Raw genomic sequence first — 23,057 nt, 5'->3', positions numbered from 1 at the left:
CTTCCACCCGTCACCACCTCCATGAGGTTGTCCAGCATCCCATCTCCCTCAGCCTTGCGCGCAATCTCCCGCTGTCACTCCAATTCGCCCACTCCGCCGCCCGCCAAGCTGGCCAGCCGATGCCCAAGACGCCCACCATGCCCCCTCTGGCAGCGCGTGCCTGGACTTGGCGGCCCGTTTTGAAACCCAGCCCTCTGGCTTGAGGCTGAGCTCCGCCCAGCATCGACGGAACGACAGGCAACAGGCCCCGCCCTGTGGCTAGCGGATACGGGGACAGGGGACGCGATGGGCGGTTTGTATATGAGGGGAGAGCGCTGCCCTATTGCTTGCGCTCACTGGTGCGTTTGTCTGTGTTTTGCTCTCCGTTCTTTTCCTTCTGTGTATACATTTGCGCTTTTTACTGTGCATATCGTACATACAAACGCTATTCGAACTCTTCTCAGCTGGACGTCAACTTGCGATTTGTGCGCCAAGTGGTTGCTTCTGTGCGACTTTTTGCGTTTGCGATACACAGCGTGGAGGCGCGACTAATACCTCACGATGCGGTCCTCGATATTCCTTCTCCCGACCCTTCTGGGGCTTGTTGTGGCGCAGACTGAACTTACGGGCATTCTGGTACCGACACAAGAGCCAGAACCTTCGGCGACGGAGACTGTGAGTGGGCCTATTAGCACGGCGAAAGCGTGCGCGCAAGTGGCAGAATTGGTGTCAGATTCGGACCTCACGACACCGAGTGTTGAGGCTGAGGTATGCGGATTTAATTTACTACAAAGTTGATTCAGGTGGGTAGAAAAGATGGGGTAGTCAGGGTCGGTTGAACATGAAGTAGCAGTTCAACACCGTCTGAGGTGGCCTGCTGAGCTATCAGACTATTCAGAACTGTTGTTTCGCAGTTTTTAATAATGCACCGGGGAATCTCAAACAGTGCTAGGTAAGTGTACACAGCCTTATATGGAGTGTGTATCTAAAGAACATGGAAGGCTAGGATAGATTCACATATTCAATTCTAAAGCTTCCTATACTTCAGATACATACCCCCTCTAAGCGTGTACACACTTGCTTAGTACCGCTTGAGGTCCCCTGGTATGTTATTAAGAATGGAACAACGACATTGTTAAGAAGACTGCCACTCCTTCTGTTCAGTGGAACCTAATAGCGCTATGTTGGAAGTTAAGGTTATAGAACCAAATGCTGATAATCTCGTATAGTTGGCGCATGCATGCCTCCTCTCCGTACCGTTCGATTCCGATGCCGGAACCCTCACAATCGAAATGGTGAAACGCCTAGCGGAATTTCAGTCGACCGTTTCGTACTTGAAGAGCCCCCCGGAGGCCTATTTTAATGACCCGGTCGATATAATGAAGGGATTACAGGATATTCAGGACAATATTGGGAAATATAAGGACGAATTCACATTTGAGACGGACATCGCGTCATTAATTGGACAAGCGCATGATGGGCACTTCAATTTCAACGGAATGGCCTTTAATGGTGCTTTTAGGTGGCGACGAAGCCGGCAGATTGCCCTCGTTTCTGGCTCGCAAGATGGGGGAATTCCTAAGCTTTATGCTATTCAAGACTTCAATAAGACTAACGCTGGCTACACGCCCTCGGCTGTAACGAAGATAAATGGCGAAGACGCGGTTACGTTTATTGGAAAAGAAGCTCCACTTTCCACATATCATGATCCGGACACCAGGTGGAATGCCATGTTCTACATGCAGGCGGCCGAATCATATGGATACTTCACGAATCCAAGGTATTATCCAGGTCCAACAACGAACATTACCTTCGAAAATGGGACCGAGCACTCGTATATCAACGCTGCAGTAGTTCTGGATCCTCAGGCATGGAGCTATATTGAGGATGGCAAGAGTTTCTACCAGACGTACATTACTCCCTCGTCTACTGGCAACTCCAAAATCAAGAAGAGGGACCCCTCTTTCCCGCCTACTTTGCTGGAACACCCAAGGGATCTGGATCTAGCCCTAACCAGACGTTATGTTCCCATCAACTACCCCGAACCTGTCGTTGCCCATTCCGCATCGGACGTTAACATGGGCGGTTACTTCATCAACGACTACGGCGTGTTAATGATGCAGACATTTAGCACAGAGTCAGTTTCAGACGCATTGGAATTCCAGTCCGTTATTCAAACCTTCATTTCCGAAGCTGTCTCTCGCAAAACCAAGAAGATCATCATCGACGTGCGTGACAACGGCGGCGGCAAGATCTTCCTAGGCTACGACGCCTACAAGCAGTTCTTCCCGACGGAAGAACCCCAACTCCAATCCCGCTACCGCGCCGCCGACGCCAACGACCTCTTAGGCGAAAAGATCTCCACGCTGGGCTTCAGCACCCGCAACGGCGACCTCTTCACGTCCCCCTTCAACTACCACTCCTACGACGACGCAGAGCTCAAGCCGTTTACAAGCTGGGACGACATGACCCCCCCAACCTCCTTCAACAACGACAACTTCACAAACCTACTCCGCTACAACCTCTCGAACCCCCTAACCTCGACCTCCTCCGAATTCTCCATCGGCGTCACGGTGACCGGCTACCTCGACCGCGCCAACTTCACCACCCAGCCCTTCAAACCCGAAGACATCGTCATCCTCTCCGACGGCATCTGCGCCTCGACCTGCTCCCTCTTCGCCGAGCTCATGCACACCCAGTCCGGCGTGCGTACCATCGCCCTCGGCGGCCGGCCCCAGCTGGGCCCCATGCAAGCCGTCGGCGGCACCAAGGGCTCCCTCGTCCTGCAAAGCACCTACCTCGCCTCCCTCTCCAGCTTCGTGCTGCAGGAATTCGCGACCACGCAGAGCGAAGCCACCGCCTGGTCCGGGTTCCTGCTCGGCGACTTCGGCATCGCTGTCAACGCCGCGAGCGTCAATTTCCAGGATAATATTAGAAAGGGGGACGAGAAGGCCGGGGTGCCGACGCAGTTTGTAAATGATACGGCGAGTTGCAGGCTGTGGATGACACCGCAGATGTATTTGAATGTGACGGCGGTGTGGGAGGAGGTCGCGGCCGTGGCGTGGGGGAAAGGGGGGGCGTTGGATGAGGGGAGGTGTGTGGGTGGGAGCGCGACGAGTCAGCAGGCGGTGGCGAGTAGTGCAGCGAGTGCGAGTGCGAGCGGGGGGAAGGCGAAGCCGACGGGGAGTAAGGGGGCGGCGCCGAAAGTAGTTCCGGAAGTAGGGAGGGTGGTGTGGGTTTTAGGGGCGTGGGTGGGCGTGAGTGTGGTTGCGGGGATGGGGATGGTGTTGTGGTAACACGGCGCGCTGATATTGTTCGCATTGATTGGCGTTTTTGGGAATGATGCATTTGCAGCGGATCTGTTGAGAAAGAGCTAGCTCTATTGTGGCGGAGATACCCCCCAATATCTGAATACTAGAATAGTGGTAAATGGTTTATAAATGCATATCATCTACATACTATCAAATAATGATTCCCCTTCGTGATACCCAGTATCTAACTTCTCACCAAATGCCCGCCGAACCAGTCGACCTCCTTTCCCTCGTTTCATCTCCGCCTGGCTGCCGGCGCTGGATTCTCCATTACCACCTCCCCTGACTTCTCACTGAGACGCCGCTCCCACTCCTTGCCCTTGGTGGCCTTTGCGCCGCAAAGGTCGCACACCTCCTTTCGCTCGTACTTCTCGCGGCGATCGAGGCAGGGTGCTTCGTAGACCTTGAAGAATTTGTTCTCAGTCGTAGGGAGTCCCTGGTGGAGGCGGGGGAGTATGCGGCTGCAGTAGGTGATAGACGTGGTAGCCTTGCGGCAGTCGCAGCCGGAGTAGGTGGTTTGGGTGGTCGTGTATATGCACATTATGGGTGTAGGTACGTGCTAGATAGGTTTAGTTATGGGTTTCGTAAATATACTATTTGGAGTGGTAAGATTAAGGTGGTAGGATTAGATCGGTGTTTATAGAGCTTACAAGGATCTCTATGAGCAATAGGAGAGAACAATATGTGGTCTTCTAGTAATTATCTAGGAAAGTTGGCGTTGGTGGATCTGGAGAACTAAGTTGGAGTTGTGGAGAAGGGCTTTATATGCTAGGAATTGGCGGAGGCAGCGGGGACTTCGCTGTGCTGGCAGTGCCAACGAAGATGTTGTTGGTTGCTAGATTTCGACATTCGTGATGCTGGTATACGATAACCGTGGATGTGGAATGGTGGTGTTGTTCACGGATATAAACGGCATTGCTGTTGTTGAGCCAATCATATCCACGTTTCGAGATGATCTCGATACGACGAAGGGGTCGGATATCGGGAATCTCCAACGTAGATTATCGGACAGCGCATATTAGCATTCTCTATTATAAACATTGCTGCTTTGTGTTGGCCCTCTGTGCTGTTCGTAGCCATACTTTTTAATATGTAGAATAGAACGTCGCTCCCAGCTCTTTCTTGATATTCACGATCTCCTCCAATACCCCGAAGTCCACACACTGCAATACGCATCCACAAATTACCCCGGTACCCATTCTAGCGCTGGAGAATGGCGTCTAGGAATGTACCTACATTGGCGGCACGAGTCAAGATTCAGGGTTGGCAGTGCTGTAATTGTGGCGGCAAATGGGCCAACAAGGACTGGCCTTACTGCCCCAGCTGCCAACATCTCAACTGCCTTTCCTGCCAGTATGGATATGTCTATAGTGGTGGATAGATTGTGGGCATCCAAGGCCTAGCGCATTTTCAAGCTTGGATCATATTCCGGAGTATGGAGCGTGCCCACTTCATACAAGATGAATGATGAAAATGGTTTTTCGTGGCAACCTCACTGTCGTTGGGAATATTTAGTGGCGCTCCTGAATAGCTGATAGGTACTGACACCTTTCTTCTCCGGGGAAGGAAATGTCGTCGGTCGGTATGCATCCTTGATGCTTCATTCAACCAAGGCGTTGGCATCCTCAACCGGCTTCCTCCATACCCTTACACTCCTCTCGAAGCCCACCTCATCTCTCTCCCAACCATCCACTTCTTCCCAACCTTGACTCTTCAACACATCGTCAAACGGCGGCCTCAGTCTAAGCTTCTTGAAATTCTCTTTCAAGCTAGGACACTTCTTCACAGCCCTCTTATAATTTGTCCAGTCCTGCGGCTCAATGACCAGATAGCCTCCCGACTTGAGAATGGTGAATAGGTGCATGAATAAGTCGATCAGCACTTGATCTGACGTATTCAAATGCACCCATTTGATGACGCTGAGCAGGAGTACCACATCCCAATCGATCTCCGCCGCAGCACCCACGAATGGGATGGTAGAAGCGAAGTCGAAAAGCTCGAAAGTGACCTTCCGCGCAGCTTCCTGCTTTTCACTAGATTTAGCCTTCTCAGCTTGCTCGATCAAGAAGAGATCTAAGTCAACGCCCACGACTTCGGAAGCTGCAAAGTGACTTGCGAGCTCGAGCGTTAGCTTTCCAGAGTTGCAGCCTAGGTCGAGGATACGCTTGCCACCAGTGATGAAGGTCGAAAGCTGGGTAAGCCGTGTATCGGGGGAGACGGGAGAGCGGAAGTGCGTGTAGTAGGACTTGTAGTTGCCGAAGCGGTGGAGCTCGTGGTTGGCTTTATTGAGACGCTCTTTTGAGACGACTGGAGTATTACTTTCTGTTGGCGAATCCTTCATGGGGGTAACAGCCCCGGCGTTGTCTGACCGTTCTCCGGGAGGCATTATGGACGTATATAAGGTTAGTGGGGAGATGGTGGAGTATGTGATTTGGTCTTTGAACCGTGCATGAAGAGAAGAAATTTGAGATTTTGGACCTGTGCTGAGAGGCACGTGACAACTTTTTAGTCAGTCTTTTGATTTTGGGAAGCCGCACCCGTCCTTTTGGTATATCGTATGATCGAGGTTAGTTCACGACATGGTGTTTCTGCGCCGTACTTCTCGGTCCTGGTGTTGTAGAAGAAAGGAACAAGGAAGAGAGTCTCGATTAGAGGAGACCCCGATGGGCGGGATCAGGGTTGGGCTCGACCACAGTCTCGGAAACCCACCCGTAAATCGATGCGCCACATGTGTTGATTCTAGCCACCACCGACGTCAACCCGTCTTATCAGTCCACATCCGGTTTGCCGCAGCAGGAATGTAAGTGTGGCTGGACTGTCGTGGCCAGCCGAACCTCACAGTCGACACGGTGGACAGCCCACGCGTATAATGCTCGATATCTCCTTGTTGTCCTCCAAAGACCCGAGATATGAATTATCAGATCCCCTTCACATGCATTGTCTTTGAGTCTTTTCATTCCGTCTATTGTATAATTATTGCCCACAGAGGCTTCACATGGCCAATGACGGCATGACTTTCCCGTCCATACAGGACAACTCCACCCCAACCGCGACATCACAGGCACAATCTGAATTGCATCATGATTCAGATGATAGTTCCTCCGACTCATTGACTACATCTCCCACAAAGCGAGCTCGTTTGAAATCCCTCGGTCGAAAAACCAAATCAAAAACTAAAAGGATCCTCCACATCGACGATACAAAGACTGAGCTCAAAGTCGAGCAAGACGGCAATCTCAACGACCTGGAAAACAACCCAGCCTTCAGTCCCCCCAACGTCATAGAACCTAGAACTCTCAACAAGGTCTCTGGAAACCTCAAAGTCGCTGGTAGCGCCGTGATCCACCCCTTGCATTATGTGAAAAGCAAAACAGCATCGACGTTGGCGACGACGGACCAGCCCTACTTCTCGGCCGAAGCGGACGGTGACTTACTAGATGCGCATGCAGCACTCGATCGGGCACAATCTTTCATGAGTGGGAGTGGTAGTGATGCCGAAGCTGATGAGGACGAAGTGCAGAAATGGCAGAAGGCCATTGATGACATCGAGGCGCGTCGTGAGATGACCAAGGTTGCATGGACGTCTGGGCGGTTCTGCCATAGAGTAAGGGTGATGGTGAAGCCAGAAGTCAAGTTCCCTGAAAAGAGCACCTTCCGCGAGTTCGACGAGAACGGGGAGTTAGTAAGATTTCAATATGAGAAATGGATTGGGCATCTGTTTCTATATATCACACAGGACATGGGGTCGCGGTGTATCGACGACTCCACCGACTTGCCATTCAATCGGGATATCCTGGTCCAGAACGTCGAGCGCATCATTATGGCTTCTGGGCCGTGGCAGGAGTGGTTGCTCACGCTGAGGAGTATCTACCGATGGGAAGATCCGAAAGTTACTGGAAGGTGGTTTGCAGTTTGGGCGTTTGTTTGGTATCTGAATTGCACAATATCCTTCACGGTCAGTTTCACCCATGTCAAAACTCATATCTAAACATAATTAACATTGCTCTAGCTGTGCTACGTCGTTTTCATAGTTCTCCAAAACCGCTTCTGCGCTCAACCCATCGAAAAACTGCGAGCATCGCACGAAAGAGCCCTGGATCGCGGCAAAAGCGCGCTCAAGTTCGGCGACCTCATCAACCGCCATGGCAGTAGCGACTGGATAGACCCGCTAATCGACGGCGTGGGCCCCGTGGCACAGGTCCAGCTCGGCGACATCGCGGATCTCATGGAGATATTGGTAAACTTCTACAATTGGAAGTATCCGCGGTTGACTGCTTATACGATTTTTTTCTTCTCCACTTGCATCACGGTTGGTCTTCTGACACCAGCCGATTTCTCGCTTAAGATTGTGACAATGATAATCATATGTAAGTTTACCTCTCCCCAGTATGCTGAGACAGCTCGGTTGACAGCATTGCCAGGGTGGTTCTTCTTTGGCCGATTTGTCGCGAGTTATCATCCACAGTACAGACATCTCGTTTCTCCTATCAAATACGTCTACTGGGACATCCCAACACACGGTACAGTCTTTCTCCCCGGATTCATGATATAAGCTAATAACAGATAGCGGAATGGGCCTTCACTTACCTCCGCAAAACTGCCCAAGAAGTCCGCCAAAAGATGATCGAGCGAAAAGTTCAGCACCAATACGACATCGAAACCCGCGAACACCCCACTTACCAAGGCAACGTAGCTTCCGCGCCAAGCCAAGGCGGTGATGGAGATAGCGATGGCGACGACTGGCACTCCGCCAAATCCTCCGGCGGCATCCTCGACGAAACCGACTTCATCTGCTTCCGCTGTAGCCACCACGGCGTCCCCGGCCAGCTAGCGATCTACTCTGACGGGATCCGCTTCATCCGCAAGTTTCCAAATAAGGAGATGTGGCGGCGGTCGTTTAGTGAGATTGCTGAGATGAATAAGCTCACGGGGTCGAGAACGGTGAAGTTGAAGAAGGAGAGGCTGTTGGAATTCACTTTCATGGGTGGAGTGGTCGAAAAACTGGAGGATATGAAACGGATGGATGAGGCCTTCAACGCTATCATCGGGTTCTCGGGGCTGCATTGGCAGCAGCTACAACCTAGGCATGAGGCTAATGTTGAGACCTGAGATGCGACGAGGACTTAGAATGGAATGGGTTTACTTTTGTGATTACTACCCTGTTCCCCTTAGAAGTTTGAACCCACTCCATATCTAACTCAGAACTGAACTGTTGTTTCGTGTCGAAAGACTCTCTAAACTAGCTAGCACATAGGTTGTAACAAAGTAGGGAGACTTCAAGTTACGGGTGGCGTAATAGAGGCATGCTGATTCAGCAGGACGGTGGGTTCTTTAGGTCCCTAGAGCGCCTAGAAATGAACCTCGAATTGAGCCTTGAATTGAGAATGTTTAGCGGAACGGGTTAGGAGACAGCGGTGTGATTTAGACGTAAAATCGAAAGAGTCGCAAATACGTAGTCACATGATGTTAGGGTTCATCTAACGTGGTTACATTTTATACTAACAACTGAACCATTGGTGTGATCCTTTTATAATTGACTGCCAATATCATTTCATCTGGAGCCTCTAAGTCATCAATTTTCTCATCTACCCATTCATACTCGAGGATGCCAATATGGACCACCTGAGCTTGATAAACTGTTATCTAGTTGAATTCCCTGTTGATTAGCATACTAAGATTCATGCTCCAGACCTGCAGCTAGTTAGTCTTCAGTTCTTCTTACCCTTGTCTTCTGTTGCATCTTTGGGTTCTTTCTTAGGCAATAGGATGACGCGCGTCCTGAGAATCTCCTTCAGCATGGTGGCATTGGACTCTTGGATCTCATCGAACACTTCCGCAGGGGTCGGCCTAGAGTACGCACAGCTGGTCACCGCCAAACGGTACGCAATCGGATTAGGCGGCGGCGGACGCCCGAAGGTTTCGCCCCAATTGGCGAAGCAATACTGTTCTTGGTCTGTCTCGTCGTCGTCCGGTACATCCTCGTAGACTTCAACCTCTCGTAGAGGCCTTCCATACTATCTTCGAAAGGGGGTTGGTGTTCCTTTTCTACGCTGACCGGGCGGTCAAGTTTACGCGGGGACGAATCGGAAGCCGCGTCGCTCTCTTTCTCTCCCTGAGGCCGACCTGGGGAGAGCTTGGAGGAGGAGTACGGCGAACCTTTTCGCGGTGGCTTTGGCCTATCTGCTTTAGGCATTGTTAGTAGAGGGTTGGTATCTGATCTTGTTAATGGGAGTTCTGGTGATCTTGGTTTTGCAGTTTTATGAGATGTTCACAGCTCTCTCCGGTCAGCTCGTATATATAATACTAACATTGTGAAGTGTAAGCATTACTGCAAGATATTGTGGAATGATTTGGAGGATACAATGTGATGACTCGCTGAGTGCGACTGAAACATGAATGTACATTGTCAAAGACTAAATCTGGTGCATGGAATATTGGTCTAATAGAAGCAATTGCTGAGCGAAGAAAGAGATGTAGAGAACGATATAAGATCTGCACAATGTGAAAGAAGAACATGCTTCTTTTCTGTGTTAGATTTCGGCACGTTGGACAAGAGTTGCTCTAAAGGATCAGAATACTAATTGCAGCCATATTCTACAACGTTCATTGGGCTGTCTCGCGGAACGTTGGCTTGCACCCTCTGAAGGGACGAGAGTATACTGCGATGGGGATTCCCATTAGGCGGTTGGGATCCTTATCCAAGTTCTGAAATTGTTTAGTTGATGAGTGACCTGCGAGAAGAAAAGAGAAGACGAATAGGCGTGATTAATTTGAGGCACGTGACGGCTTCTCGGGCCGTGTCTGGCTCCGAAAGTTGACTGTCTTTCGACAGCGCGTTGGCCATCACTAGAAAACTTCCCATGGCCTCCGCAAACCGCTGCATAGCTCAATTGAGCAGGAATCTCGTTGCTCAACCCCTCCGACCTACCTCTCAACTCCCTCAAATCGCGTTCCTCTCATCACAGCAGCTACGATGCGCCTCCGTCGGCAAAGGAGCCCATTCTGAAAACGCCGCAAAGTACAAGCGGAAAGATCAGGGTTCCACGCAGAAGAAAAAGAAGGCGCGAAGTACTTTTATCCAATATGATCTGCGCGATGCGGAGCAGTTCAATCTTTGCGATGCCATGCAGTACGTCCTGGAATGACTGGGAGGATCGAGGGCTGGACTGATGGTAACAGATACATTCGGGCTTTCGAAGTTGGCCGCCTCCCTACATCCTCCAAATACGAAATGCACGTCAAGCTGCGCTCGATAAAGAATGGTCCCGCTATACGAAATCGTCTACGACTTCCCCATCCTGTTAAAACCGACCTCCGAATCTGCGTCATCTGCCCCCCTGATTCAGCTGCTGCAGTACAAGCGAAGAAGGCGGGCGCCGTTCTGGTTGGGGAGGATGAAGTGTTTGACTTGATAAAAGAGGGCAAAATTGAATTCGAGCGGTGCATTTGTCACATCGATTCTTTACAGAAGCTTAATAAAGCTGCGTTGGGCAGGATCCTAGGTCCACGAGGCTTGATGCCGAGCACGAAGATGGGCACTGTGGTGAAAGATGTGGAGACTACTGTTAGGGAGATGGTAGGCGGAAGCGAGTACAGGGAGAGGTTGGGTGTCATCCGAATGGCCATCGGCCAATTAGGCTTCTCGCCAGAGGAGATGCAGAAGAATATCAAGGCTTTTATGGAACAGGTCAAGAAGGACATTGCTCAGATGAGCGACCGAATATCGAAGGACATCCACGAGGTGGTAAGTTTCAAATATTCCTGACTGAGATCCCATTGCTAATTTAAATAGGTATTGAGCTCTACAAATTCACCAGGATTCAGTCTGAATGGAGAGTTCAGGGGGGCAAACTCCGTTCCGACAAAAGACATGACAGCTGAAACCTTTTGAGTCGCGCTGTAGATGAGAAGGTTGTACATGCAGTGTAAATTTATATCACCTAACGCCCTCGCTATGCCTATCATGTGAATGCAGAGTGCATCAACCCCTTAATGACTTCAATACTGTGACTGCTTCCGCAGCCTCGTCCATGTCGCGGTACACGCCCATGATCCTCATGACTCGATCAACTCCGTCGGCACCTGCAGCTTTCGCCTGCTTGAGCGCATTGCTTAGGTCCAGCAACAATGTATTCCGCACCTTGACCACCCTCGGTTCTTGGCCGACAATGAATGGATGTTCAGACCCAATTTTTTCGGAAATTTTCTGAATGAGGCGATATTGGTGGACGTGTTTTTGTAGCTTCGCAATCGACACAGATTGACCCTCCTCATCCTCTTCGTCGCTCGTGTCCTCGCTGTCTATGTCGACAGCATCTTCCCCATTTATGCCCGGCCCGGATTTTCCAGCAGACTCAACCATAAGCCGTTCCTCTAATGCTGATAGTCGTGCCTCGACATCCAGCAATGCCCGACCCACAGCGATCTGCTTCCTGATGTCCACCTTGTCGTCCACCAAATCTGCGACCTCCTCTTCCTTCTCCAAGACCTTCTTCCTCACGGCCTCGACCTCCTTGCGAAACCCCAATAATCCAACGCGAACCTCCTCAACTTTCTCATCACCGCCTCGAAGGCTGCCGCCCAAGCTGAGGAAATCTTGGTAATTTGAATTTACGAGATCCAATAGCTCCTTGTTGAGTAATTGACTTCGCGCGCGCAATTCGGAGCGCAGATCCTCGAGCGTCTGATGGCGATTATGGAGAGAGCTAAGGTAGGCGGAGGGCGAGAAGGCGGGGGCGAGGAAGTCGGAGCGCTGGAGGGGGGTTGGGTATGGTAGATTGTCTTCGTCGGAGTCGTCCCCAGAGGAGGCTGAGGAGCCGCCGAACTACTAGTATTTAGTAACGTTCTTAATTACTGTACGCGAGTTCTATATAGATACATACATAGAATCGACTCATGTTGACGTGGTCAAACCGTACGCGCCGGTGCCACGCAGACACGCAGACCCCTCGAACGAAGTGTCAAGATCGACCCTGAGTTTATCGATAACCCTAGTCGCTAGCGAGGAATAACAGATCGGAAAACGAAGCCGACCTCGGGATCTCTGACGTGCATCGACGACGTCTGCTTGGTAATGGCGGGATTGTGGGGACCTCTACTCTTTCCGGGGAGATAATCTACCCCTCTACTTGTCTTCCTTTTCCCAACATTCACTGCCACTTGCCTATCCTCTTACATTGTTTAGATTCGCAGTAATGACAGCACCGCCCGCACTACCAGAGCCAGCTCATGCGGAATTGGACTCGATGTTGAGCCGGAAGTTTGGGAAAGAGGTTGCGAACTACTTCTCTGGTACATTCACCTCGGAACTACGTGCTTGGTTATATAATAACAGACTGTTCCAGGATCCCCACTGAATCGAGTTTCTTTCCTCCGAACCGACCATGCATTTCTCTCGCAGGCTCTCAAGCACCCTTCAACGTCTTTCCTGTTATTCAATAACCTGAATCCTCTGGTAAAGTCACCGACCCAGTTAGGCTATTCATTATACAAGGACGTCCAATCGCTCATCGGTGAAGACCCATTCACCAAGTCGGAGGAAGATCTGATAAAGGAATACAACTCGTCAACTTATATCCCCCAATTAATCTTCCTGGGTCTGGACGACCGGAACAAGGAAGGTTTGGTATACAAGGACCACTACAAAGGCGCACCATACTTCGCTCTAGATGTCACACCGAAAGAGTCCGTCACTACGGCAGCAGAGAGTCTGATAGCCTCCCTGGAGTCAAAGGGCTTGGAGTTCTCCAAGGGCCGGATGCACCTTTCTCTTCCGCCAGAAGAAGGTACATAGTCTCCTTCTACAAACCTCAAACAAGTACTCTAACCATTCTTTGCCATAGCTGCCATATACGCCGCAGCGCGACACGTTCTCGACTGGAACAGCCGTAATCCCTTCTGCGCAGCCTGCGGTCATCGGACCTTCTCCGTCAATGGCGGTTTCAAGCGGACATGTCCGCCCGCAGACCTGGCGTCATCTCTAGACACATCTTCTGTGCCACGGCCTCCCTGTGCTACTCGGACTGGTGTCTCGAATCTCTCCTTCCCCAGAACCGACCCCACCGTCATCATGGCCGTCGTCTCGCACGACGGTTCCAAGATCCTGCTCGGTCGGGGAAAGCGCTTCCCACCGCTCTGGTATTCGACACTGGCGGGCTTCCTTGAGCCTGCAGAGAGCGTGGAGGAAGCTGTGCGCCGCGAAGTGTGGGAAGAGAGCGGCGTGCACGTCGGCCGCGTCGTTGTGCACTCCACGCAGCCATGGCCATATCCCGCTAATCTCATGATTGGTGCTATTGGCCAGGCTATTCCAGGAGGTGAGGAAATTCATCTCGGCCACGACGCTGAGCTCGCAGATGCGAAGTGGTACACTGCGGACGAGGTGCGAGAGGCGTTGAGGATTGGGACGAGTGGTATCGGTGAGGGTCCGGGGCCCGAATATAAGGAAGGAGGTTTGAGACTGCCCCCTGGCACGGCGATTGCGCATCAACTGTTGAGTGCTGTGGTCGGCGGGTTCTTAGGGGGTGAGGCTAAGATATGAGCACAGTTGAAGGAAAGGCTTTGGATTACTGGTCATATTACTGATTGATCTATAGAAAAGAGAAATATACCATGAGACTAGAGCTCTAGATACCAGTCAAGCACTGCATTTCGATCCTTGAGCCAAGCGTCGATGACTTCGTTCATGAGCATGGCAGCGCTGGGAATGGCGTTCTCACTAGCGAAGGGGGTTATGCCAAATGCTGAGCAAGAGATCAAGATTTAGTGCCCGTACACCTCTAGGCTTGTCACGCGTTGAGTATTACTTCACAGCTTCCGGGATAGCTCTTACAACCATGTCCGGTGCTAGACACCGCCTCCGGAATATGGGTTTGGGTCCCAATGATATAAGAATTGACTTGTAATGCTAGTACTACTCCATATACATGTCATCAGAGGCCGGACCAGCCAGACTCGGAGGCATAATCATGTCATTCTTTGTCCTCCACGTGTCCTTCTACTATAGCCTTTGCTTTGGTGGTCAAGCCACCTAAAGCTGGCAACACCTCACGTTTAAGCCACTTCATCATGGAGCGGATTCGGCTTGAGGGTGGATGAATTTCCCGCCAGGCGCACCAGTCCGCGTTTTTCCATCCAGGACTTGGTTCAAGTAGATCGAATTGAACTCGTCTCCTTGGGCCATTGCTGCTACTTCGAGTATAGTGAGATAGACCACCAGACTCAGGCTCGCAGTTGCACAGTTCCTTGTGAGGATTGGGAGTAAGATCAAGTCTCATCCCAGCCAGATGGGCGATGCCGGATACATAGTCTGTGAGTATAAGAGCGGCCTGTCGATCAAGAGTGATTGCAGTCCCCAGACTAATAGCTGACTAAATACCAAGTCTCTGTGAAGAACAATGATCACAAGAACTCATGGTCATTCGACGTCGATATATGCAATAGTGCCTTGGACAGGCTCTGGCATGCAGACAGCGACTGCTACGGCAAAGGTAACCAGGATACCAGAGGTGGAGTCGTTTCGGAGTTGGAAGACGCGGGTGCGAATGGCATTCAATTCGAAGGCAGCACATTTCATGGATAGGTATATGACGACTATGCCTTGTGAAGAAAGGGTGCCGTAGTATGTGTTGGGAAAGTGCCGAAAAGAAGAACATGCGAACATGGACTACTTACTAGTTATGTGACTCAGTAACACCTACTGTCACTCCACCAAACATGCCAGATCTCAGACTTCCTGTGCAACAAAACCGTGACTACTACACACAATGTGCCCTAGACCTCTCTCAGTTGCTCTTCATCTTTGAACATATCGGAGTCCTTCATTATCCCATTTTCGGGGACCAGAGTCTCGTCCTGCTCGAGAATCCATAGGCCATATTCGCTGACCCAGTATATGAGAGCACTAGCGGATCTGATACGAAAACGGACAGACTTCCATCCCTCTACCTCATCATCTCCGTCTGACCCTTCATACGCATCCGGATCTTCTTCCTCGTAGCGCCGTGGCCAGTATTCTAAGACGTGGAACGCCACCGTTTGGTCCTTTAGGGTTCGAGCGTCCATCACCACGAAGCAATTGACATCTATCTGCGCGTCATATCCCGGAAGGAAGTGTGCCTTGTCATAGCTGACTAGATCTTCAAACGATGCGCCGAGAAAGCCACTAGTGAAGGCTTCTATTGGGGGTAAAGTGGGTATGTCGAAGGACTCTTGCTCTGGCGACCTGACAAGCGTCCACAGTGGCGCTTCTTGCATAGGATCGGCACTCAGAAACTCGTTTATCATCTGAAGCTTTCATCAGTGATGGTACAAGCGATGGCAGACTTTCGCCTTGCCTCGACAGGGATCTCTGCCGTGCAGAAGACGGGAAATAGGTGGTACTCAGGCTCCGCTGTGGCATCCGCCATTTCGTAGAAGAGAGCGAATGCGAGTAACCACGAAAGAAGTCTCAGTAATCGCATGGAGAGCAGATGACGGCATCCTTGGAAGATTCGTGAGATGTGGCCAAGTCTGCTGCTGTGCCGCACGCGACGTAATGTAAATAGCGCTGGCCACTTTAAAGTGGCCTTGTAGACAACCCTTCACATCGAATAGTACTAGGTTTCAAGTCTAAGCGCATCAATCTCCTACTGGTTCGGCTCTATTCTTGCTCGCTCGATACGACTGTAAGTAGTAGCCCAGCTAGCAACTAGCCCATTGATGAAAGGGGAGCCCAATTCCCATTTCATACCACACTCGAGGTTTAGAAAGCTATGTGTTACTGCAAGAAGTGGTTAGCGGATTTACTCAGACTTATCGCCGAAGACTACAATGAAATTAGCTTTCAAATAAATTGCCTTCAAAAAGCATTAGAATCAACCGAACTCAGTCGCGTCGTCGATCAAACTCGTAAGGATTGGACGTTATCACGTGCCTCGTATTCACAACGCCGCGGTCTGCAGCTCCAAGCCTCTTACACTCACAATACCGCACGACGCGTGTACATTTCTGATATATCAACACTAAGTTACGTGGCATGCCCGTATCATGAGGCCGCCATTAGTTGCTGCCTGAAGCGCCAGAATCTTCAATGAGTCGCGTTCTGGCATGCCATGGATTGAAGTAGGGCGGGCAGCCTCACGGTTCTTTGTCTCTGCTTCACAACTGTCAAGCTAGAATTTCTACATATTCTCATAGATCTAGAAGCTTCATTTCTCTATTTGAATCATCATTCTATATCCCGCCCTTCTGTATTCTAAGTTACCCCTCTTATACCTCACACTCTACAAAGCCTGCGTTTCCAACACCATGAAAATCATCATTGTCGGCGGCGGTATCGCAGGCACATCGCTCTATCTACACCTCCTCCAACACCTCCCTGTCCCTCCAGCCCCTTATCCACCCCATGAACTCCTCATATACGAATCCCACAACCCCCAACCCAAAGCCTCTAGCTCTTCCTCTCCCAACGCCTCCTCCTCATCTCCCGCACCCGAGCCTTCAGCAAAACCAAACCTCACTCCCTCAACCACAACCATTGGGGGCGGTCTCGCGCTCGCTCCAAACGGCATGCGGGTCCTCGCCCGCCTCTCGCCCTCACTCCACACCGCAGTCCTAGCGCAAGGTTTCGCCAACGAGCGCTTCGTCTTCCGCGCGGCGCGGGGATGGCGGCTTAGCAGCATGCCGTGCACGGACGTGCGCGTACCAGGAGAGGCTTGCGTGAGCATGAGTCGGATGGGGCTGTGGGAGGTTTTGAGGGGGTTTGTGGAGGCGAGTGGAGAGGGGAAAGGGGTGATCCGGTACAAGAAGGTTGTAGAGGTAGACCAAGGGGAGGATGGGAGGCCGGCCGTCAAGTTTGGCGATGGGGAGGTGGAGGAGGCGGATTTGGTGGTGGGGGCGGATGGAGTGAGGAGTGTCGTTAAGAAAGGGGTTTTTGGGGAGGGGTTTGAGCCGGTTTATATGTGAGTTTGATTTTCTCTAGTAGGGCGCCGGATTGAGTTTTCTTGGAGTCGTTTTGAAGGTAGCTGGTGGAGACGATGCTGATTTATTGAAGGAACCAAGCTGGTGTAGGCGGTTTCGTCAAGGGCCGGCTACCGGATGAAGTGAAAAAGGAGAAAGGTATGATTTTTACATTCGGTGGTAATGGCTTCTTCGGGTACGGGAGTAGTGCACCAGAAGAAGAAGAGAGTCTGATGTGGTATGCTCCTTTCTTCACCTGAACTAACCGCCTCGTCTTCTGACTTTTCAGGTGGTCAACCTATCACACCCCATCACTTCCTACCTCAAATGACCTATCCATCCCAACTATCACTGCAGAGCTCCGTAAACGCCACGCCGCCTGGAAAGACCCCGTAATCCAGAACATCATCTCCTCTGTTGCCGGCTCTGTCTCCTCCATCTATCCCACATGGACCACTCCGTCTCTGCCTCACTGGGGCCGTGGTGGACTCATATTGATAGGAGATGCCGCACACGCGCTACAGCCGACTAGTGGACAGGGCGCGAGCCAATGCTTGGAGGACGGACTTGCATTGTCTCTCACTCTCTCGCACTATCTTAGTAAGGTCTATAACGAGACTAATGAATCTGAACAAAGTGGAAGTGTGGTCGACCTCCAAGCTGCTATCGACGCCACAGCCTCCGTTCTCTACGCCATCCGTGAGCCACGTGTGCGGAAGATCTCAGAAGCGGCGAAGAAGATGGATCGCGGGAAGGGTGATATCGGGTTTTTTGGGGAGATGATCATGTGTGGGTTTATGTGGTTGTTTGGAAAGGTACCTTGGATTGGTGAGTTGCGCGTTCTATCTTCTTTTCTTTTGCTCCTACGTTTAAGATTCGTGACGATAGCTGGCTAATGAATGCTTATCGGATGTAGCAAAAGCGCTTTTTGGCGACGTGAATGAAAGGCTGTATGCGTGGGATATAGACGCGGAAGCGAAGAGGGGTATTGCCAAGTATGAAGCTGAGGCAAAGACAGAAAGTGGGACAGCTACTGCATCCACAGCTTGAAATGCGTTGAGAAAAGCAAAAGGAGAGACTTTTCGCAAGATATTGAACGTGTGACACGAGTCTAATTGGTCAGGAAGGCTTGAATATGACATATTCGAAGGAACAACAAACTCTACTCCCCATCTATACCTCCCTCAACAACGGACCAACCTTATATGGCTCATTTCTCTTATACTCCACCGTTGGCGGAATCTCATCCTGATTCCAATACACCATCGCGTACCTCAACCAATGCGCATACGTTCCTGGCACATCATCACTCCCCTCATTCTCCCTCCACAATGACCCCAACGTATACTTATACGCCTTCAAAATCATCCCATGCGCCAACTTAAACCCAAAACTCTTACTCAAAATGGTCTCCACAATCTCCCTCGCCCTCTTCTGCTCCTCACTCTCCGCCTCCCCCTCCTTCGGCAACTTCAGCGACATCAACCTAAACGCCAACTGTCCATCCCACGCCGTAAGCTCATTAATCAACTGCGCACCCACCATAAACTCAATCCCAAACACATGCTCCTCCACATACCGCGGCCCATCCCACCCCCCCTCCTCATCCACCAGACCCATCACCATCGTCATGACCTGCCCCTGGATGATATAATCCGTCAACATGCGCCCCGCCTCCGCCGGCCCAATCGTCGGCTTCCCCTCCTCCTCAATACTAAAATGCCCTCCCAGATGCGGCACCCCCTTCAGCAGCGGACTCGCATGCAACCCCTCCGTGCTCGTCCGCCCCTCCCACAGCTTCAGCAGCAGCGCATGGCACCGCGCAAACAGCGCGTTCCCCCGGCTGCTCGCCAGGAAGTAGTTCGCCAGCCCGCGCCCCACGCTGCCTCCGCCGTCGTACGACAGCACCTCGAACCGCGACGCCGGGTCCCCGATCGTGGTACGCCATAACCGGTCCAGGTCGCCGATGTGCAGCAGCCCGACGTCGGCGTACACGCCGCCGTACCGCAGCAGCAGCGGCCAGCGCACGAGGTCGGACGTGTGCTGGGGTGCGTACGCGCCGCCGATGGTGCCGTCGCAGAAGGCGGCGGGGAAGGTGAGCGGGTCGGCGACGTCGAGGAAGTTGGCGATGTTGAGCGGCGAAGAGGGGGCGCGGTCGAGGACGCGGATCACCCAGCCCGCGGGCGAGAAGCGGCGGTGCCAGGCGCGGATGTCTAAAAGGTGGCAATGAGGTTAGCAAATCATTAACAGAACCAAGAGTGAGGAAAACTATTGTTGATTTCTTGTAACAGGTACTGTTGCGTGAGATACTTCTTCAGGGGATTCCAAGACTCCACTGTGGTTGTCTCGAAACACTCCCTGAGTAGTTTTCCAAACAGACAGATTTCTGAGAAACTTTTCATCTGTGTCGGGGGCCTTACGTACTGCGCTGGGTATAGGGGTGCATGGAAGGGTAGCCGGCGTGCCAGAAGAACCAGATGTTTTTTTCTGAGTGCGGGGAGATGGGAGGTGGGTTGAGAAGGGTTTGGTCGACTTCGGCGTCGGGGCGGAGGTCGAGTTGGGAAGGGGGGATGGGGTGGAGGCCTGGGGGGATGGGGTAGTTGGGGTTTAGGGAGGCCATTTTGTGTTCTTGTGTTTGATTTTGTAGAGATGTGTAGAGATGTGGTGGCATGGAAAAGCAAGGGGTGTAGTTCTTATCGTGAAGATGTTGAATGAGGATGTGAAAGGAATTCGTGAGCATTTATACATTTCTCAGGGGCCAGCGACTCGACGTCTCGTTCTCTCGAGCATGCCACGTTAACGCTTTACACGGCGCTCTGGTGGAGACTCTGGATGTTGTGTATCCTTATGGTTGAAGGCTGAAGAAGAATCGCCTCTTTTCCGCTTCAAGCGTAGCATATGCACGATCATTTCGACTCATGCTTGGCAGGGTACATATATAAATCCTTGTTTTACTAGATGAGTCATTCCAAGAGGTACTAGATAATCATCTGAAGAATGGCAGAACATTTTGTCCACTCACACTTATCACAAGACTGTGTAATTCGCATCACGTGCTCACCAAGTGACCGGAGACATCTCGCCACGCTAAAACTGTCTTTGTATATGCAGCGAGACTCAAGGCTCCAAGGTCGAAGCTTGTCCTAGGGGGTGTTCTAGAAGGATCTTATGAGTGTGGATCACGTAGCAGACAGAGAAAGCAAACTGAGTAATGATGGTATCCATTTTATCCCACTCTAATCCTTTTCTATGAAGAACGAGCGGTAGAATTACCCAAGGCCAGATTTCTGTATATCCAGTGCTCATCTCAAACGACAGTTAAGGAAATCGCTAAATGTAACAACCCTACTAGAAGGACTCCTGCCACCGTGGTATCATCCCCTTATAACGCCCCATCTCCCACTATTCTTACAAGCACACCCCCACACATCTACCTGCCAAAATACTTCCGCTCGAAGTATCTCAGGACAGTGTAGGCGGTGAAGGAGAACGCAAAGCCGAGCTCGAAGCCGACGTCGCCGCCGTATGGTGCCTCGCCCGCGTGTAGCGCAATCGGGCCCACGAACCACACCTGCGACATGCCGGTGACCATGCCTGCCACGCCGAAGCAGAAGGCTGCGATGGCGGCGATGCCAGGGGGCAGCTTGCGGGGCTGGTCGTAGTGCTCTGGGTTGTAGCCGTCCATGCCGCGCTTGTAGAAGAAGTGGTCGCTGAAGGCGATACCTTCATAGATGGCAAGCCAATAGCCTATGCAAATCTAATTAGTGCTTGTTCGTATTATTCAATGATTTTCAAGTAGACTCACCAATGAAGTTCATGAAGTTCTCGAGAACGGACTCGAAGTGCGAGTAGCCGGGAATGGCAATAGCAATGTAAACAGCCGTGCCGATAGCAGTCCAGAGGAAACGAGGAACGCGCTGGGTCCAGCGTCCGAGAACCTGCATGGTCAGGGCAACGGAGTAGATGTTCGGGCAGTTGTTGGCAATGATGGACAAAGCGAGGATGACCAGGCAAAACTTGCCGAATCCGCCGAGTCCGCTGTGGGAGGAGCCAGCAGGAGGGAAGAGGACTGCGGCAAGGAGGCCGCCGGTCCCGGAGGCGTCATAGCCCGTCTGGTAGATGTTGTCGCCGTTGTTGAGGGAGGTGGCTGACATGATGGCAACGCCGAGCATCTCAGTGAACAAAAGGGGGATGATGAGGCCGACCCAGACAGAGAAAAAGACCTTAGTGCGTCCCTGGTTCACGGGTTGGTAGACAGTGTAGTCGGCAGCGTAGGAGGTCCATCCAGTGGCGAAACCGTAGATGACGGATCCAAAAGAGAGAACGGACCCCAATTCCGAAGTTCCAACGCCCATCGGGATGTTCACGAAGTCGCCGGAGTGAGCGAAGACGCCGAGAATGATCATGAAGATGATGAAGGTGGGGATCCAAGACCAGAACTCGTAGGCGTGCACGACCTTGTATCCGAAGAGGGTGACGAAGAATGTGCAGACGGCGATGACGATAATGCCAGCATATCCGGGGACGTCGTTGTTCACCGCGTGGAGAAGCTGAGCACCCACAATGGAGTTCACTGATGACCATCCAATACAAGCGAGTACGTTAAAGACGGCGACTACATCATGTTAGTTCGGCGATTTCGCAGTGATTGATACTGATGCACTTACTGAGCTTTACTCCCCACCAGCCGAACCAGAATCTCGAGAGCACCATCTGCCTCAGGCCGAAGCGAGGACCAAAGGTAGAGAAGTAGCAGACGGGAATGATGCCGATGAGGTTGAAAAAGATAACGACGAGGATAGCATCGACGAAGCCGAGATAGAAGAGGGACTTTCCGAGCAGACCAATGGCAAAGGACGAGACGACCATGTTGGCGGACAGCCACTATCAGACATGTTAGGGGCTGTGACTTTGGGAATCTGTAAGTCGGGACATACCATAGTGCCAACATTCAGCAGAGAATTGTCGTCCCGCTCATTTTCGGGGACGCGCTCAATACCTCGCTGTTCGATCTTGAGCTTACCAGCCAACCGCTGGAGCTTTGCATATGCCGAATTGCCATACTCGAAACTCTCGCCGGGGACCGCGCCGTCGTCCTGGACATACTGCGTTGGGAGAGTGGGCTCCTTCTCGATATCGTGGTCATATTCCTGATAACCCATGGCGGGCAAGTGTGAAGGCGGAGCTGCTCGAGTTTGATCTCCGGATGGTCGCAGGCTGACCTGAAGCTGGATGTAGCTTCGTAGTGATTGGCGCACTGATGGTGGTGAAGGGCTGTTGTCAAGAGCTGCACTTGGAGGCCTAGGATGAGGTACCTCGGGCGTTAATATATGGAGGACGGCAGTGGAGGACCCCGGGCATGTTGCTGGCCACCACGATAAGCCTAACGCACTCGAGGCGCGATGTGGAGGAGGCTACGGGGGTCTTTCTGGGTCTGGTAGCGGGACTCGGCGCCCATTCACCAGCAGCACCAACAGCAAGGGCGAGAAGGCTGGCAGATCGGCCGCTTGCCACCCGGGGCCGGACGCTTGATCGAGGAGAGAAGGCGTTCACCGTGAAAGCGGCGACTTGCGCTGCTGTCCGAGCGCCCCCTGCGGCAGCGCTTTTGTTTCACTGCTTACATCTCTTGCAACACTCGGTACAAACGGCAATCTAGTACCAGTATCAGATCCGTGAGCATCCCGTAAATACTCCCCCGCGCTCACAGCTCGTCAAGCGTTCGTTTTACTAGGGGAAAAAGCATGTCCTGCAGCAACTGGCCTGGCGATACCGAGCATGGGACCCCAGAGTGTGGACTGAAGCGGCCAGCTCTTCCGCCCGTCATCGCGCAGC

At 51.8% G+C, this 23,057-nt stretch overlaps 11 protein-coding genes across 11 annotated transcripts; 5 read left to right on the top strand and 6 right to left on the bottom strand.

The window, feature by feature from the left end:
- Positions 1-540: 540 nt before the first annotated feature.
- On the top strand, positions 541-3,802 carry BDZ99DRAFT_492464 (peptidase S41 family protein; the record flags this gene model as incomplete). Its single annotated transcript, XM_033723167.1, has 3 exons — positions 541-747; positions 1,209-3,165; positions 3,768-3,802. The coding sequence occupies 3 exons, from the start codon at positions 541-543 to the stop codon at positions 3,800-3,802; spliced, it is 2,199 nt and encodes a 732-aa protein (XP_033568671.1).
- A 1,088-nt stretch (positions 3,803-4,890) lies between these two features.
- On the bottom strand, positions 4,891-5,631 carry BDZ99DRAFT_402854 (S-adenosyl-L-methionine-dependent methyltransferase; the record flags this gene model as incomplete). The annotated part of the gene is made up of 1 exon (XM_033716311.1): positions 4,891-5,631. One exon carries the CDS (start codon positions 5,629-5,631, stop codon positions 4,891-4,893), a length of 741 nt encoding a protein of 246 aa, XP_033568670.1.
- A 1,077-nt stretch (positions 5,632-6,708) lies between these two features.
- On the top strand, positions 6,709-8,756 carry BDZ99DRAFT_469446 (uncharacterized protein). The gene is made up of 4 exons (XM_033721501.1): positions 6,709-7,245; positions 7,300-7,657; positions 7,712-7,810; positions 7,858-8,756. Exons 1-4 carry the CDS (start codon positions 6,763-6,765, stop codon positions 8,397-8,399), a joined length of 1,482 nt encoding a protein of 493 aa, XP_033568669.1. The 5' UTR covers positions 6,709-6,762; the 3' UTR covers positions 8,400-8,756.
- Positions 8,757-10,130: 1,374 nt separating this feature from the next.
- On the top strand, positions 10,131-11,437 carry BDZ99DRAFT_469444 (ribosomal protein L1). Its single transcript, XM_033721500.1, has 3 exons — positions 10,131-10,419; positions 10,470-11,034; positions 11,083-11,437. The coding sequence occupies exons 1-3, from the start codon at positions 10,151-10,153 to the stop codon at positions 11,179-11,181; spliced, it is 933 nt and encodes a 310-aa protein (XP_033568668.1). The 5' UTR covers positions 10,131-10,150; the 3' UTR covers positions 11,182-11,437.
- Positions 10,976-12,323, bottom strand: BDZ99DRAFT_512789 (uncharacterized protein). The gene is made up of 2 exons (XM_033724655.1): positions 12,173-12,323; positions 10,976-12,114 (listed from the first exon to the last, which is right to left on the bottom strand). The coding sequence occupies exons 1-2, from the start codon at positions 12,185-12,187 to the stop codon at positions 11,272-11,274; spliced, it is 858 nt and encodes a 285-aa protein (XP_033568667.1). The 5' UTR covers positions 12,188-12,323; the 3' UTR covers positions 10,976-11,271.
- A 64-nt stretch (positions 12,324-12,387) lies between these two features.
- Positions 12,388-13,927, top strand: BDZ99DRAFT_215835 (uncharacterized protein). Its single transcript, XM_033713394.1, has 3 exons — positions 12,388-12,581; positions 12,635-13,075; positions 13,133-13,927. The coding sequence occupies exons 1-3, from the start codon at positions 12,485-12,487 to the stop codon at positions 13,825-13,827; spliced, it is 1,233 nt and encodes a 410-aa protein (XP_033568666.1). The 5' UTR covers positions 12,388-12,484; the 3' UTR covers positions 13,828-13,927.
- Positions 13,928-14,083: 156 nt separating this feature from the next.
- On the bottom strand, positions 14,084-14,800 carry BDZ99DRAFT_469441 (uncharacterized protein). The gene has a single exon (XM_033721499.1). It carries the CDS (start codon positions 14,561-14,563, stop codon positions 14,258-14,260), a length of 306 nt encoding a protein of 101 aa, XP_033568665.1. The 5' UTR covers positions 14,564-14,800; the 3' UTR covers positions 14,084-14,257.
- Positions 14,702-15,783, bottom strand: BDZ99DRAFT_469437 (uncharacterized protein). The gene is made up of 2 exons (XM_033721498.1): positions 15,623-15,783; positions 14,702-15,572 (listed from the first exon to the last, which is right to left on the bottom strand). The coding sequence occupies exons 1-2, from the start codon at positions 15,692-15,694 to the stop codon at positions 15,060-15,062; spliced, it is 585 nt and encodes a 194-aa protein (XP_033568664.1). The 5' UTR covers positions 15,695-15,783; the 3' UTR covers positions 14,702-15,059.
- Positions 15,784-16,574: 791 nt separating this feature from the next.
- On the top strand, positions 16,575-18,121 carry BDZ99DRAFT_402806 (FAD/NAD(P)-binding domain-containing protein; the record flags this gene model as incomplete). Its single annotated transcript, XM_033716307.1, has 3 exons — positions 16,575-17,227; positions 17,320-17,463; positions 17,515-18,121. 3 exons carry the CDS (start codon positions 16,575-16,577, stop codon positions 18,119-18,121), a joined length of 1,404 nt encoding a protein of 467 aa, XP_033568663.1.
- Positions 18,122-18,316: 195 nt separating this feature from the next.
- Positions 18,317-19,845, bottom strand: BDZ99DRAFT_455813 (capsule polysaccharide biosynthesis protein; the record flags this gene model as incomplete). Its single annotated transcript, XM_033718451.1, has 2 exons — positions 18,317-19,438; positions 19,650-19,845. 2 exons carry the CDS (start codon positions 19,843-19,845, stop codon positions 18,399-18,401), a joined length of 1,236 nt encoding a protein of 411 aa, XP_033568662.1. The 3' UTR covers positions 18,317-18,398.
- A 596-nt stretch (positions 19,846-20,441) lies between these two features.
- On the bottom strand, positions 20,442-22,536 carry BDZ99DRAFT_577382 (purine-cytosine permease). Its single transcript, XM_033728687.1, has 4 exons — positions 22,163-22,536; positions 21,893-22,109; positions 21,031-21,840; positions 20,442-20,972 (listed from the first exon to the last, which is right to left on the bottom strand). The coding sequence occupies exons 1-4, from the start codon at positions 22,385-22,387 to the stop codon at positions 20,656-20,658; spliced, it is 1,569 nt and encodes a 522-aa protein (XP_033568661.1). The 5' UTR covers positions 22,388-22,536; the 3' UTR covers positions 20,442-20,655.
- Positions 22,537-23,057: the final 521 nt, after the last annotated feature.

This window comes from Mytilinidion resinicola (genome assembly GCF_010093595.1).
Source record: "Mytilinidion resinicola strain CBS 304.34 unplaced genomic scaffold BDZ99scaffold_37, whole genome shotgun sequence".
In the NCBI taxonomy this organism is placed as follows: Eukaryota; Fungi; Ascomycota; class Dothideomycetes; order Mytilinidiales; family Mytilinidiaceae; genus Mytilinidion; species Mytilinidion resinicola.
This window is presented reverse-complemented; position numbering and strand designations above follow the sequence as displayed.